The 17112-nt window shown below is 39.1% G+C and overlaps 1 protein-coding gene and 1 non-coding gene across 2 annotated transcripts in view; one reads left to right on the plus strand and one right to left on the minus strand.

Moving 5' to 3' along the window:
* The window catches only part of ADAM17 (ADAM metallopeptidase domain 17), a 54062-nt gene that overhangs the window by 8696 nt on the left and 28254 nt on the right, over positions 1-17112 (plus strand). The window contains exons 2-4 of the mRNA XM_032353354.1: positions 3556-3688; positions 8662-8792; positions 10214-10302. Of these exons, the coding sequence (XP_032209245.1) occupies positions 3556-3688; positions 8662-8792; positions 10214-10302 (353 nt within the window). The remainder of the gene's footprint in view (positions 1-3555; positions 3689-8661; positions 8793-10213; positions 10303-17112) is intronic.
* LOC116596635 lies at positions 11508-11614 on the minus strand. The gene has a single exon (XR_004288223.1). It is a non-coding gene; the product is annotated as a U6 spliceosomal RNA (small nuclear RNA).

Below are 17112 nucleotides of genomic sequence, written 5' to 3' on the forward strand. Positions count from 1 at the left end.
AGAAGCAGGCTCCCCTCTGAGTGAGGAGCCTGATTTGGGGCTTGATCCCAGGACCTTGGGATCATGACCTGAGCCAAAGGTAGACACTTTACTGACTCGGCCACCCAGCTGCTCCTAGAATATATATATTTATTTAACTTAAAAAAATTTTGTTTAAAGAAGGCTCCACGCCCAATGTGGGACTCGAACTCACGACCCTGAGATCAAGAGTCACATAGTGTACCGACTGAGCCTTCCAGGCACCCCAGAGCTAGGATATTTTTAAGGAATTTCGGAAGTATGATGTCAGTGAAGCTTGGGGTTTTCAGCCAGAGAAGCCCAAGTTCAAATCTTGGTTCTGTGCTAAATTAGCTTTGTGATATATTTCTCCTTGAACTTGTTTCTTCATCTGTAAAAAGGGGATACTATACCAGGTATGTTGGTGTAGCTTACCTGACAGAACACACACTCAAAAATTATTGACTAGGGGCACCTGGCTGGCTCAGTCGGTAGAGCATGTGAATCTTGATCTTGGGTTCATGAGTTTAGCCCCACATTGGGCATGGAGCCTACATTAAAAAAAAAAAAAAAAAGTTGAATAAATGGTAAGTTTCTTGAAGGTCTTTCATTGGTGCTGCTAAGTATTGTAATTAACAAGGCCAAATCACCAAGGCCCATCTATTGGCATAAAAGTGATTGATGCCTTTTGAAACAGCCTTTCTATAGATTTTTTTTTTTAAGATTTTATTTATTTATTTGACAGACAGAGATCACAAGTGGGCAGAGAGGCAGGCAGAGAAGAGGAGGAAGCGGACTCCCAGGCCCCTGAGATCATGACCTGAGCCAAAAGCAGAGGTTTTAACCCACTGAGCCACCCATGTCCCCAGGATTGCATTTTAAAGGAAATCTTATTGATGAAAAACTAGCGGTAGCAAAGAAGTGTGAACTTGCTGTCATTTTATTTAATATTATCTTGAGTTAGAGACTTGCATGGCCTTTTTTTTTTTAAGATTTCATGCATTTATTTTATTTTTTTTTAAAGATTTTATTTATTTTATTTGACAGACAGAGATTACAAGTAGGCAGAGAGGCAGGCAGAGAGAGAGAGAGAGAGGAGGAAGCAGGCTCCCTGCTGAGCAGAGAGCCCGATGTGGGACTCGATCCCAGGACCCCGAGATCATGACCTGAGCCGAAGGCAGCGGCTTAACCCACTGAGCCACCCAGGCGCCCTCATGCATTTATTTTAGAGTGAGCTCGAGCACACTATGGGAGAGGGAAAGGGAGAGAAATAGACTCACCACTGAAAAAAAAAACTCCACACAGTTCGATCTCATGAGCCTGAGATCATGACCTGAGCCAAAATCAAGAGTCAGTCGCTTATCCGACTGAGCCACTCTGGTGCCCCGACTTGGATGGACTTTGATGGAATTTACTTTTATCGTATAACTGCTTGCTTACCTATTGTTTTCCTCAGGTTTGCCCAAATATTGTGTAACAGCGAAGCATCTTTCTTTTGACCACTCTTTATAAACTGGCCCTGCCTAGTCCCTGTCTTTGCTATTCTGCTTTAATGTCCATGGCACTGACCTGTATTGTGTATCGCCTGTCTGTGCTACTGACGCGAGTGCTGCAGGAAGCAAGGACTTTGCTGTATTTAATGCTGTATCCGCACTGAGACCAGAGTCTGGCATGTAACAGTGAATTAATGATTGGGTGAATGAACCAATTGAGGATCATATTTAGGAGAAGAGGGAAGAGAAGAGTATTGGGTCAGTTCTTTTAAAAGTGGTTTTATGGGCATATTTAACCTCAGTAACAATATACTTGTATTTTAAGCTCCTGGTGTTATATTTTTAAGGCCATTCTAAGTCTGGTGGAATGATTTTGAATACCATTCCCTCTGTAGTGATATTTGTTGAGAGAAACGGAAAGCATCAGCTCACATATTTTTAGACAGTTTGTACAGAGACTCCAGTCACCAAAATTGTCTTCCAAAAACCCTCCTGGTTTTGGAAGAGGTAGCAGAGTTGCTGATGAAAAGTGACTTACATTGTATCATATACTTTATGGTGTTTACTTTTGCTCTGTACCAAATAAAAACATTTTGTTTTATCTTTGGGGCAGCACATCTTTGCTTTCCTTGGGTTCCAAGTCAGTCGGGTAAAATAATTAATGTTGGTTTTTATTCAGGGATTAGTTTGGTCATATCACTTCTACTTTCTGATGTCCAGTGGATTGTTTGTTTTGCTGTGTCTGTTGAAGGCAGCAATGATTAGGATATTACCACTTTTTTGCTCTTTAATTTGGAAAATGTAATTTTTCTGTAAAGATTTTACCTTTGGTTTACTGAGGTCATTAATACATTTGTTGCTGTTGCATACTACACATTAATTGATAAGGTATTGATACAGCCCCAAGTTAGCAGTGGTCAGGTCAAGTTGGTCACCTTCTTCTTAGAAATTCTAAGCAGGCAAGCCAGAAATGCCTTTAATTTAGAATTTAGCTGATTGTGTAATATGATGTAATGTGATACTCAGAGATATCAAAATTATTACATCTAGTATGGATATGAACTCATGATTCCCTAATTGTCACAAGTATTTTTCCTCATTGATTTGTTTGATCTAGGATCTAGGTTCACACATTGTGTTCTTGTCTATAGTAGTCCCTACTTACCTGTGGGGGATACGTCCCAAGACCCCCAGTGGATGCCTGAAACTGTGGATAGTACTGAACCCTAGGATAGAATGTTTTTCCTTTACATACAAACCTATGGTAAGGTTTCATTTATAAATTAGGCATAGGAAGAGATTAATAACAGTAATAATAAAATAGAACAGTTATAATAATAGACCATAATAAAAGTTACATGAATGCGGTCTCTCCCAGAGTCCTTTTTTTTTTTTTAAATGAGCTCTCTGCCCAGTGTGGGGCTTGAACTCACAACTCCAAGATCAAGAGTTGCATGATGTATCATCTGAACCAGCCAGGCAGGCGCCCCTCCTAAGGTCTTACTATACTTACCAGTCTTGTGATGATGTGAGATGATAAACTGCATAAATGTTGAGATGAAGTGAGGTGAGTGATACAGGCATTTTGACCTAGTGTTAGGCTCATATACTGAGAGCCCACACTGACAGACTCACTTCTGATAGACCACAGCTGACTTTCGGGAACTGAACCCTCTCAACTAGAAACCGCAGATAAGGGAGGACCATTGTATTATGTCTTTGCTTGTCCCTTCTTTCCCAGACCATTTATTTCCTGAAGAAACTGGGTTGTTTAAAATTTTGTAGGGATTCTGACATTCTGGATTGTTTTCTAAGGTTGTTAGTTAATTTGGCAATCTAATCCCTTTGTGTCTTAAAAACTGGAAGTTAGGTCTTGATTAAATTCAGCTTAATTTGTGTTTTTTTTTGCTTTTTATTTATTTTGGCAAGAATGCTTCATAGGTTGTGCTTAGCACTTCAAAATGCATTATGTCAGAAAGAGTTTCTTGTCAGACTTTATCATTGTAGTGATACTACAATTAATTAGTAAGTTTAGGTGTTAATAACCTTTTTACCTTTGTTTCAGAAAAGCTTGATTCTTTACTCTCAGACTACGATATCCTCTCTTTATCCAGTATCCAACAGCATTCAGTAAGAAAAAGGGATCTACAGGCCTCAACACATTTAGAAACACTACTGACTTTTTCAGCCTTGAAAAGGTAATTTGGATTATTTATAGAAAACTTTGCGGGCAATGGGGGCTTAGTTTGGCAAAAGTAGAAGAATAAGGGTTTTACTGGGGTCTTAGGAAGTTACATTTTAAAAATTTGTAATATAATTACAGTCAGTAATAATTCTTATATTGCTTATTGCTTATTCCAGAATTCATAGTGATGATTATTAAAAACAAACAAATGGGTGTTCCAAAGGTATTAATGATGGTAATGATGTTTATGGGATTCTAAAAAAGGATTTTAATTAATTGAATGGTTTTTAATACCCTAAAATATTTTTTTCTACTTTAGAACCATCAGCTGTGTACTAACTAATATCTTTATTTTATGTATGAAGACACTGAGGTTTAGAAATCAAAGATTTGTTCAGGACCCCATAGCCTTGTGGTAATAAATTAATATAGTGCCATAAATCGATATGGTCTCTCTGGGTAGTAACTTTGCTTTCTCTTAGTTTTGCAGATGTAAATCTATTAGATAATTGCAGGTCTCGTTCTAAAGTCTTTTTAGGGAGCTTTACTAATATCAAAACACACACTGAGAGAATGTAAATGGGCTGAATCACTCTGTATTTGAAGGCGAGGCTACTTCCCCAACAAATGATGAAGGCCTGTTTTTACTTTTTTATTTTTATTTTTATTTTTTTTTAAAGATTTTATTTATTTATTGACAGAGAGAGAGATCACAAATAGGCAGAGAGACAGACAGAGAGAGAGATGAGGAGAAGCAGGCTCCCTGCTGAGCAGAGAGCCCCATGCGGGACTCGATCCCAGGCCCCTGGGATCATGACCCGAGCCGAAGGTAGAGGCTTAATCCACTGAGCCACCCAGGCGCCCCTGTTTTTACTTTTTTAAATCTTTTTTTTTTCTTTAAGATTTTGTTTATTTATTTGAGAGAGAGTGAGAGAGAGAGAATGAGCAGGGGGAGGGGTAGAGGAGAAGCAGACTCTTTGCTGAGCAGGGAGCCCGATGTGGGGCTCAGTCCCAGGACTCTGGGATCATGACCTGAGCTGAAAGCAGTTGCTTAACTGACTGAACCGCCCAGGCTCCCCACAACAAATATTTTATTTTATTTTATTTTTTTTAAAGATTTTACTTATTTATTTGACAGACAGAGATCACAAGTAGGCAGAGAGGCAGGCTGAAAGAGAGAGAGGAAGAAGCAGGCTCCCTCTGAGCAGAGAGCCCGATGTGGGACTCGATCCCAGGACCCTGGGATCATGACCCGAGCCGAAGGCAGCGGCTTAACCCACTGAGCCACCCAGGCGCCCCGTCACAACAAATATTTTAAAAAAAGAAAGTAATACATTCACTTGGTTTAAAAAGCGAACTACGGAGGGTATACGAAATTTTCAGGTGCTCCTCAAACTTCGCAAATGCATAAGTTTCCCAAATTTCTAAAAGATTTTAGTGCATATTTTTTGCATATAGATCTGTGTACATGTAGGTAATACAGGTAAGTAGATTTATCTCCTTTTTAACAGCTGCATAAATATTTCTATTTCATAGAACTGTAATGGTTTGTTTGCTAATAACCCATAGATACATATTGTTTAACTGAAGTGATTTTTGTTTTCTATAGCAAACAGCGCTCTGATAACTATCGTTGTGACTATATCTTATTTAGGTATTTTTGTAGGATACATTCCTGAAAGGAGAATGAGTCAAGGGTATACATACTGTAAATGTTTACTGATGTTACCATATTTCTTCCTAAAGACATTAGCCCAGTTTGTTGTTCTAGCAGCAGTGTATGAGCTTACCTATAACCTGTAAGGTTATCCTTACAGGATATATCCTTACCCTTATCCTAGGATATATGTAAGGATAAGGATACATCCTGTAAGGATATACCTTACAGGTTATAGGTAAGGATAACCTTACAGGTTATAGGTAAGGATATACCTTACAGGTTATAGGTAAGGATATACCTTACAGGTTATAGGTAAGGATAACCTTACAGGTTATAGGTAAGGATATACCTTACAGGTTATAGGTAAGGATAACCTTACAGGTTATAGGTAAGGATATACCTTACAGGTTATAGGTAAGGATATACCTTACAGGTTATAGGTAAGGATATATAATCCTTGGCAATACTAGTTTTTATCAGCCCTTAATTTTTGTCCCTGTGAAAAGGGATAGAGTCTCATAGTTGTCTTGATTTTCATTTTGTGTGAAATTGAGCATCTTTTCATGTGTTTGTAAGTCATTTATTTTTCTGTGTCTACCTTTTTGTATCCTTTTATCATTCTTCTGATTGGTTTATTCTGTCATGCTTAGTATATTTATCATATGTATAACTGATATTTCATGCAAATATATTTTATAATATCTTTTTTGGCTTTTTAAAAGTTATTGCCATTATCCTTAGATTATTTCTGAATAATTTCTTTCTATCAGAGTTCATAAATTGTTGTGTTGTTTGTTCCAGACCTATAGCAAATTTGAGCAGTGATGATATTAATCATAGTCCTAGTTTGTCCGTTACTTTGTGTAATTCATTTTGTGTGTGCTATCTCTAATTCTCATTGTGCTCCACAGAGTTTTCGTTCCTCTGCTTTTGGGGGGAAAAATGGAGACTCAGAGAAGTTGGTTAACTTGCTCAAGGTCACTCAACTAGTAAGTGGAAGATCAAGGGTTTGAACTCAAGCCTGTGCTGTTTTAGCTGTGCCGATAGGGATTTTGGTGAAGGAGCAGGTATAGTAGTAAAAGGTAAATAGGAGCAAAGGATAAGAGGAAAACTGCAAAATAAGAACTCAGGAGTTAGCTTTCTAAGTTTCTTTTTTCAGTTTAGGTTGGAGGTGTCTTGTAAAGTTTTTTCTATGGGGGAAATACTCCCATAACCTCACACATTCCTCTCTTCTGGGTCTCATAGATGTCACTGATTTTTTTCTTTTTTCAATTTTATTTATTTGCAGGGAACACAAGCAGAGGGGAGTGGGAGAAGTGGGAGCCCAATTCAGGGCTTGATCCCAGGACCCTGGGATCATGATCTGAGCTGAAGGTAGACGCTTAATGCCTGAGCCACCCAGGCGCACCAGATGACATTGATTGTTTAAGAGAATGTTCAACAATATCTGTGTATTATCTCTCTGTGTAAGGAGGCAGGGAGGTTTGTAATTTATCTTACAGAGTTTCCATCAAGTTTTGTTTTTTTTTTAAGGTTTATTTATTTATTTGACAGAGAGAGGCATAGCAAGAGTGGGAACACAAGCAGGGGGAGCGGGAGAGGGAGAGGTAGGCTTTCTGCCAAGGCGGGAGCCTGATGTGGGGCTCGATCCCAGGAGTCTGGGATCATGACCTGAGCCAAAACTAGGTGCTTAACCACTGAGCCACCCAGGCACCTCCTCTGAAGTGTTTAAATGGAGATGTATCTAACCGTGTAGGAAAACTTTGGACCAGGTACTTTAAAATAGTTTATTTCATTTAACCCCCCAAAACTATTCAGTTAGTAGGTGGTATTATGGTATTATTTTCATTTGTAGATGAAAATACTTAGGTTCAGAGGTAAAGGCCAAGATCAAGCACTAAGTGGTGGAGACAGGATTTGAGCTAGGTTTGTCAGACTCCAAAGCCCTTTCTGTTACACTGTGTTGTTAAAACAAAGCGGGATATTTGAAATGATCAGTTTATATAGGGCTGAACTTACCAATGTGAAGATGCTCATTACTAGATGGTAATTGTAAAAGATCAGATTTTCTGGTTTCTGAAACTGAATAATGCATTTAGAATAGGCTTGCCTTTTTTTTTTTTTTTTAAACAAAGTCATCAGTGTAACGGAAAAAATCGTAGCTGTGAATGTGTGGGAAGATATGTTTTAGGAGAACAGGAGAAGATGGTCTAAGGATTTTTGAAATAATGTTCTATTGTCTCTTTCCCTCTGACCATTAAAAAACCACCAGCGAACTAAAATTACCTTGTTTTGCTCAAAAAGTTAAAAATACTTGTTGCTATGGAGACAGCCCCAGTCTAGATTCTTTCTGGCAGTGTAGACAGGCAAACCCACGGGAAGTAACATTTCATAGTTTCAGCCCCACAGTTGACAAAATTTGTTCCTGTGGTTGAGATGAAAAACATACCTTTATCTTTGGTATTCATGGGCACATTGAAAGGGTAAATAATAATTGAAAAATTCTTGCTCACCACACCCAGATTTATGTCAGAACTGAAACTGGTAGAAAACAAAAGAATATTAAGCTGACTAAATAACTAAGTATGTATTTTAATGTCTATGTTGGATATCTTACATTTATTTTCCTCGTAGGAATTGCGGATTAATTTTTTTAAAGAGACGTTCTCTTTAGAAGGAGAAAAAAAGCATGAGTGCTTTTAAATATAGAAAGTAGCAGTGATTAATTTTGCAGAGCAATAAAACCGGCTTGATTGCTAGAGCAGCACTGTGTAGGCTTTTGAAATACAGCATTTTGGTTTCCAGGTTCATCCTTTACTAGCTGTGTAACCTTGAGTGTGTTGATTGACCTTTAACTGGCGATATTTACTGTGTGAAGTGGAGACAGCATAAGCAGAGCATGTAGCACTGAGTAGGTGTTCAGTAAGTCATACCTAATACCAGGCATTGGTACATTTTTTAGACAAGCAGGATTTGGACTTACACTGTCCGTGTGTGTTTCCTTATTCTTCAGTCTCCAGGAAATATGAACCCATAAGCTGTTTGAATCTTTTTCCTCCTAATTCTAGTCTTTTGTTTTGCTGAATTCTTAACAGCCTAAAGAAATTTGTCAAAAAAATTTGTCTGTTCGTCTTTGTAGGTGACAATGCTAAGTACCTAGTAAAACAGTGATAACTTGCATAGTGTTTTATTAATGTCAGCTCTCAAAGTAAACTTAATTTTATGTGCTTAGAATAAAATTTTATGTGAAAATTTTATGTGCAGTAAAATTTTATGTGAAAATTTTATGCGCTTACAGTAAAAAGTGGATGCATGTTTTTCTTTAGGCATTTTAAATTATACCTGACATCAAGTACTGAACACTTTTCCCAAAATTTCAAAGTCGTGGTGGTAGATGGTAAAGACGAAAGTGAGTACACCGTGAAATGGCAGGACTTCTTCAGGGGACACGTAGTTGGTTAGTATGAAGCTTGTTTGTTTGCCCTTGTGTCTGGCGGTATTAGGTGTCCAGATCTAGTTTGATTCATATTCTTTTTTGGTGGGAGGAAGAAGGGGTGTCAAAGGACTGCTTTTTGTTGTATCTAAGTTATGTAAGTTTGAAAGGAGGAACGTTCAAACAGGAGGAAATGAGGATTATCTTAGCATGGATACTGATTGTCTATTTTAATGATTACAGTGAATTTCCTCCTTTTTTTTTTTTTTTTTTTAAGATTTTGTTTATTTATTTGTGAGAGAGATCACAAGTAGGCAGAGAGGCAGGCGGGTGGGTGGGGGAGGGAGGGAGCAGGCTCCCTGCTGAGCAGAGGGCCTGGTGCAGGGCTTGAACCCAGGACCATAAATCATGACCTGAGCCACCCAGGTGCAGTATTTCCTCCCATTTGATAAGAATTTAACCTCTTGTCTCCAGGGAAGGATCGTAGGCTTTCTTTATGAGATTTTAAACAGGGAAGCTAGGAGGTAAAATAATTGACTTTATGATTTTGTTAAGTACTTATCTAAGATGATGTATCAAATGAGCAATTGTGGGCTTACTTGTGGAACTTCCTCTGCAGAAAAAGAAATGGCATTAAAATCTGCAAATAGGGCGCCTGGGTGGCTCAGTTGTTAAGCATCTGCCTCCGCTCAGGTCATGATCACAGGGTCCTGGGATTGAGGCCCACATTGGGCTCCATGCTTGGCGGGAAGCCTGCTTCTCTCTCTCCCACGCCCCCTGCTTGTGTTCCGGCTCTCTCTGTGTCTCTCTCTGTCAAATAAATAAATAAAATCTTTAAAAAAAATCTGCAAATAGAGCAAGCCCTGTGTGTTCCAGATTATGCTTTCTGCCCTTCTCTTAGTTTATTCGTGTTCTCTCTCTCTCTCGTTTTTTTTTTTTTTTTTTTTTTTTTTTGAGGAGGGGGTGGAGGGGGCAGAGGCAGAGGGAGAGAGAGAATCCTAAGTAGACTCCACACCAAGCGCAGACCCTGTGGGGGCTTGATCTCACAACCCTTAGATCATGACCAAGCTAAAATCAAGAATTGGACGCTTAACCAACTGAGCCACCCAGGCACCCTTCTCTTAGTTCTTTCTTAACCAGTAATAAATGATGTTATTTCGGAAGAACATCTACACGTTTGTTTTTGGTTTTGTTTTATAACACACTGGGAAATTTTTACAAGAAGATTGAGGGAAAGAGAAAGGTTTCAGATGAGTTGAGGCTACTCGTTGGAGATGTGACTATCTTGCTGCTTACTGGGGCCTCTTTCTTTGTGGCAGATTTCTACAGTACCTAGGCACATTCCACTCTGATGAAGGACTCTGTTGATTTTTATTGACACTAGTGCATAGTTTATTTTTTGATATAAGTATTTCTTAATGATGGATTTTTCTTTTTCTCTTAAGGTGAGCCTGACTCTAGAGTTCTAGCCCACATAGGAGATGATGATATTACAATAAGAATCAACACAGATGGGGCAGAATATAATATAGAGGTAAATCTATATGTACATTTTGTTGGGGGTAGAGGGAACTGTTAAAAAAGCCATTTCCCAGTTGTTTTAAGAAGACAAAGGTCTTTAATATACTTCTTTTTTCCTTGTGTTTGAAGTTTTTTACCAGTGAATTAGATGATTTTTTAAAATAATTAAAAAAAATTTTTTATAAACATATAATGTATTATTAGCCCCAGGGGTACAGGTCTGTGAATCGCCAGGTTTACACACTTCACAGCACTCACCCTAGCACACACCCTCCCCAGTGTCCTTCACCCCTCTGCCCTCTCCCTACCGCCACCCCCCCACTCCCCCGCAACCCTCAGTTTGTTTTGTGAGATTAAAATTCTCTTACGGTTTGTCACCCTTCCGATCCCGTCTTGTTTCATTTATTCTTCTCCTACCCCCCAAACCCCCTACGTTGCATCACCACTTCCTCATATCAGGGAGATCATATGATAGTTGTCTTTCTCCGACTGACTTATTTTGCTCAGCATAATACCCTCTAGTTCCATCCACGTCATCGCAAATGGCAAGATTTCATTTCTTTTGATGGCTGCACAGTATTCCATTGTATACATAGACCACATCTTCTTTATCCACTCATCTGTTGATGGATATCTAGGTTCTTTCCATAGTTTGGCTATTGTGGACATTGTTGCTATAAACATTCGAGTGCACGTGCCCCTTCGGATCACTACGTTTGTATCTTTAGGGTAAATACCCAGTAGTGCAATTGTTGGGTCGTAGGGTAGCTCTATTTTCAACTTTTTGAGGAACCTCCATGCTGTTTTCCAGAGTGGTGGTACCAGCTTGCATTCCCACCAACAGTGTAGGAGGGTTCCCCTTTCTCTGCATCCTCGCCAGCATCTGTCATTTCCTGACTTGTTAGTTTTAGCCATTCTGACTGGTGTGAGGTGATATCTCATTGTGGTTTTGATTTGTATTTCCCCGATGCCTAGTGATGTGGAGCACTTTTTCATGTGTCTGGCCATCTGGATGTCTTCTTTGCAGAAATGTCTGTTCATGTCCTCTGCCCATTTCTTGATTGGATTATTTGTTCTTTGGGTGTTGAGTTTGCTAAGCTCCCTATAGATTTTGGACAGTAGCCCTTTATCCGATATGTCCTTTGCTAATATCTTCTCCCATTCTGTCATTTGTCTTTTCGTTTTGTTAACTGTTTCCTTTGCTGTGCAAAAGCTTTTTAAAATATGGAACGCTTTACAAATTTGCATGTCATCCTTGTGCAGGAGCCATGGTAATCTTCTCTGTATCACTCCAATTTTAATATATATGCTGCCGAAGCGAGTACTAGATGATTTTTTATAAAAAAGAAGGTAATATTTTCTACACGTCTGAGAAGCCGTCATAAAATGCACCCTGTATTTCTAAATGCCATAACTGAAAGAAGGTCACACGTGGAATGGATAATGGGAGGAAAAACTTTCTTTCTCTCCTGATTCATTTTTTAATTCTTTCTTTAATAATTCTACTGTAAGTATAAATGTTCTTAAAGCCAAAGTCAAGTCTTATTTCTCCTGTTCCCTCTTAGATGCTCAGGAAATGCAAGATCAATAAAAGGCGATAGTTCGTATTCTGAGAAGTTAAAAGAGGAAACTAAAACTCAGGCTCTGGGCTGCTCTTCCACTGAAGTACTAGCAGTAGAAACCAGATTAGCTATTTTGTACAGGCTGTGTAACCCTGTGTCCTACACTAAGCCAGAAAACAAAACGTTGCCACAGATTTGTGGATTGAAGCTTCTGTTTCTAGGAAGATGCGAATACTCTGGGTGGTCGTGACTCTGAACCAGCAGCTGTGGGGAAACAGTAATTACGGTTGGTCAGATTGAAAGTTTAATGTGTATCTGAGTGCTGATTGGGTTAGGACCACATGCTGGTGCTATAAATGCTGTAAATTTTTTTTTAAAGATTTTATTTTTTGACAGAGCACAAGCAGGGGGAGGGGCAGAGGGTGAGGGAGAAGTAGGCTCCCTGCCGAGCAGGGAGCCCCATGCGGGGCTTGATTCCAGAACCGTGAGATCATGACCTGAGCCAAAGGCAGATGCTAAACAATGGAGCCACCCAGTGTCCCAATACTATAAATTTTAATAACATCCAGTTTGCATGGCTGCTAGTCATTTGTCCATCCTTGTGAAAGAGAAGTCTGTCTCTGGCCTTGCGGTCTATTTTGGTCTGCTAGTATGTAGACCATCTAATGTCAGTGTTATGGGGAGCCTAGCTTACCAGAAAGAGTCAGAAAATTAGCACAAATTAAATGAGCATTTACTTCAAAATAGGCGAAATAGTTAAGTCTTAAATTTACTTATTCTTTTAGTTAGTCCATTTTTAAAATGTACCTGTATTTTAAAAAGTGCTCCCAGAAATTTTCAGAAAATATATCTGAAATCTTACTGAGAGATGGAACTACTGTTAACATTTTGATGAGTATCCTTCTAAACTTTTTTCTGTACATGTATGCACACTTAGGTGTTTGTACTTTTTCCTATAACATTAGGACCATACAGTATGTACAGTTTGTTGTCATGCAGTTTTTTAAAAAGATTATTTATTTGAGGGGGGAGGAGAGAGAGAGAGAGTGAGCACCAGCAAGGGGGTGGGGCAGGGAGAGAGGGTGAAGGACGATCCTCTCCGAACAGGGAGCCCGACACAGGACTTGATCCCAGGAGTACACGGTCATGACCTCAACAGAAGGCAGCTGCTTAAGCAACTGAGCCACCCAGACACCCCTGTTGTCACATTTTTTCTAAATTTTTTTAAAAAATTCAGTTTAGTTAACAGATACTATCATGCGTTTTTTAAAAATTTAAGTATAATTGTGAACATTTTTTCGTATTAATAAATGAAGATCCAAATTAGGGTCATTAAAAATATTTTATTTATTTATGTGACAGCAGACAAGCTGGCAGAACAGCAAGCAGAGGGAGAGGGAGAAGCAGGCTCCCCGCTGAGCAAGGAGCCCTAGGTGAGCCAGGACCTTGAGATCATGACCTGAGCCAAAGGCAGATGTTTAACCGACTGAGTCACCCAGGCGCCACTAAAGTTTTTAATAAATGCTGCCTGTTGGTTCCTTGAAACATGGTACTGTTTATTCAACCAATCTCCCATTGATGTTCATTTTTTTGTTTGTTTGTTTCTAATTTTTTGAAATAAAAAATGCTACAGGGGCTCCTGGGTGACTCATCGGCTAAGTGCCCGCCTTTGGTTCAGGTCATGATCCCGGAGTCCTGGGATTGGGCCCAGTGTCAGGCTCCCTAGCCTGCTTCTCCCTCTCCCCCTGCCACTCTCCCTGCGTGTGCACACGCATGCGTACGTGTTCTCTCTGTCAAATAAATAGTATGTTAAAGTGCTATAGCAAACAGCTTGGGCACGCCTTTCGGTGCATGTATTTAGGTAGGACAGTCTTGGTGATCGGAAATCCTGTGGGTTTGGGGAGGACACCCTGTCGGCTGAGCCAGGGTTCCATATTAGCCGCTCTCGCAGCGAGGCAGCTGCAGAGCTTTGTTCCGTCCCCTCACCGAGGTGGATGTGGGTCGGGTCATCCTTCTCCAGCTTGTAGCTCTGATGTCTGGACACGTCCTTCAAGGTTGCCACAGATTGGAAGTGAAGCTAGAGAATCCTGCAGGGGCTTTTAAGGGCCAGACCTGGAATTGGCTACATCACTTCCACCCAGGTGGGACTGGAACTCTTGTCTCTGACTTGCCTACAAAGCAGCCTGGGAAATATCCTCTTGTCTTGTGCTCAGAAAGAAAACAGTGTAGGGAATGCTCAGCATTGTTTCTGCCACTGTGCCTGTGTCTGCTTATTTCCTTAGAAGAATCTATTCCTTTTTAATTCAAAATGTGTACATGTAGGATCCAAGTTAAATGTACTCAGATTCCTCACTTTTCCAAATAATTTCTTGGGGAGAATTAGCAATTCTGTTTCCATCCATATCTCCTTGTCTCACTAAATAAAAAAAAATGGATATAATTAATATTTTATTGTGTGATGTTTACTTAAAAGTAAACTCAGCAGGTTTATTGAAGGACTTCTACATGAGATTAATAATCTTTTAATAGAAAAAGTGGTTTACTACAATGGCAGTTTTCATATCCTTTATTATATAATTCTTACCTGCACTTTTCCTGATACAAAAATGATAAAATCTTAGACATCAGAGTCAACAGGAAAATGTATATATCTTATTTTTAATATTTCACTATTAAAAATTTTAAGTCTTTACTGATTTTATCACCAAAGTTTGCTATTTATATAAATAAGCCTAGGTTAAACTTTAATCATAAGATTATTTTCTCTTATTTTCTCTATTTCAACTTGCTTTGAAAATGTTCAGATTTACAGAAGAATTATAGAATACCCTATAACCCTTCATTAACTAATAATGTAATACCATGTTTGCTTTATTGTCCACCCCCACCACCAATCCTTTGAAAATAAGTTATAGACATCAGGACACTTCACCCCTGAATGCTTTAGTGTGCATCTCCTAACGGTAAGGATAATCTTCTACATGGCCACAAAAACAATAACATACCTAAGTAAACAAACATAATCTAAAAATGCATGGTCAGAACATGTAGTCATCCTCAAAATCTCCTTCATAGTTATTTCCCCCGCAGTTTAGGGTCCAAGAGGTTCTTGCCTCTTACTTAGTTATTCATCAGATGACTTTTTCTGGCAAATTGTTAATAGTGGTGAAAATAGGATTTGCTTTTATTAGCAGTAATGGTAGCTACTCTTATCTTGAAATCTTAGTAAGTAACTGCATTCATTATTTTACGTTATCTTCAAGATAGGTGTATCAGTACTTTACCCAGTGAGAAAAGTTATCTTCAGGTAAGTTACTTGTTGAAGATACACAGTAGGGGTATGGTTGAGGTTTAAACCTGGGTATCCCTGATCCCAAATCCTGAAGTTTTTTTCTGTGTCATACTGACTATATCAGGAAACTTAATATGAATTTAGAAATGTTCGTCCAAAAAAACCATTTTTGTTTTTTACTATTTGTAGGCCAGACGAAGGTCCCTACAGCCAAGGTGTTGGTTAGGTAACTTTCTGAGGTTTCTGCTAGCTCTGCCGCTCATTGTTTCTTAAATCTACCTCATGTGGATTATGAAAGAAGATCCACACACATACCTTTGACCTTTGAACAACATGGATTTGAACTATAGGGATCCACTTTATATACAGATTTTTTTCAGTAAATGTATTGAAAGATTTGTGGAGATTTGCAACAATTTGAAAAAACTTGCAGATGAACCATGTAGCCTAGAAATAATGAAAAAATTAAGTTAGGTATTATTGTAAGAATATATTGTATAATACATCTAATGTACAAAATATGTAAATTGACTGTGTTGTTGGTAAGGCTGTGGTTAACAGTAGGATGTTAGTATTGTTTTGGAGACATCAGAGTTACATATGATGGATTTTCAGCTGCATGGGGGGGGGGGCGTGTCAGTTCCCCTAACCCTGGCATTGTGGAAGAGTCAACTATATTTAACAGCTTTATTGAGATAAAATTCACATACTATACAGTTCACTCACTGAAAGTATGAAATTCATTGACTTTTAGTATATCCTGGAGTTACGGAAGTCATCACCACCATCCATTTTAGAACACTGTCCTCACCTGCAGAAGCAGTACTGGACCCTTTAGCAGCCCACCGCTCTTTGCGCCCACATCTCCAGCCCTAGGACCACTGATCATGGTCTCTTCAGATTCGCTTGGTCATTCATAGAAATGGAATCGCACTATGCGGTCTTTTTTATCACTGGCTTCTTAGAATACTTCTAAGGTCCATCCACGTTGTAGCCTGTGCCAGTGCCTCATTTCTTTTTCCTGCCGAACACTGGTTTGCTTTGTGGGGACGCCACGTTGTGCTTACTCATCAGTTGGACATTTGCGCTGTTTCCCTTTTTGACTGTTAAGAAGAATGCTGCTGTGAATGTTCTCGAGCAGGTTTCTGTGTGAGCATGCGTTTTCAGTTCTCTTGGGGTTATACCAGGAGTGGAATTCCTGGGTCATATGGTAACTCTATTTTTAACCTTTTTTTTTTTTTTTAAACCTTTTGAGGAACTGCCAGACTGTTTTCCATGGTGGCTGCACTGCACATTCTCACCATTTTACATTCCCTAGTGTGTGAGGCTTCTGACTTCTCCACATCCTCACCAAAACCTGCCATTACTTGTCTTTGACTCCAGCCATCCTGGTGGATGTGAAGTCACATCCTTGTGGTTTAGATTTTTATCTCCATGATGGATATGGAGGGAGATTGCATATATCCATGTATATATAAAATACAGAGGTGTTTGTATGTGTGTGTACCTATGATGTCTTTTTTGTACTTTCCTCACAAGTTGCCTGGTTGGATGAGACCATCATTCTTATAGGAACTTGGTTCTTGACTTGGTTATCCTTTCAAATATGTTAGTTCTGATTTACTATGACCTTGCAACAGGGGAAGTGAAGATTTTTTTAAGTGCTTTCCCTGAAAGAGGTACGTTTTAGGCACATTGCTGCAAGTTTTCAGTCTTCTCTCCTGTTTATAAAACCTGTATGGCAAGAAGATACTAAGGAAACCAGAATGAGAAGCGTACAGGGACAGAAGGCTCATCTCCCGTTTGTTGCTATAGGTCGTCACCTGGAGTGCGGTTGGTGTGCAGCAGGTGTTACATAAATGTTTTTGAGTGAATGGAAAAGGTTATGTATTTCTTTTTCTGGATCTTTTAAAAGATTTCCTAATTTGTACAAAATAATGCTTTTTTTGTATACAGATATAGTCAAAGG

The sequence above is a fragment of the Mustela erminea genome, chromosome 7, assembly GCF_009829155.1.
Source record: "Mustela erminea isolate mMusErm1 chromosome 7, mMusErm1.Pri, whole genome shotgun sequence".
NCBI classification, from domain to species: domain Eukaryota; kingdom Metazoa; phylum Chordata; class Mammalia; order Carnivora; family Mustelidae; genus Mustela; species Mustela erminea.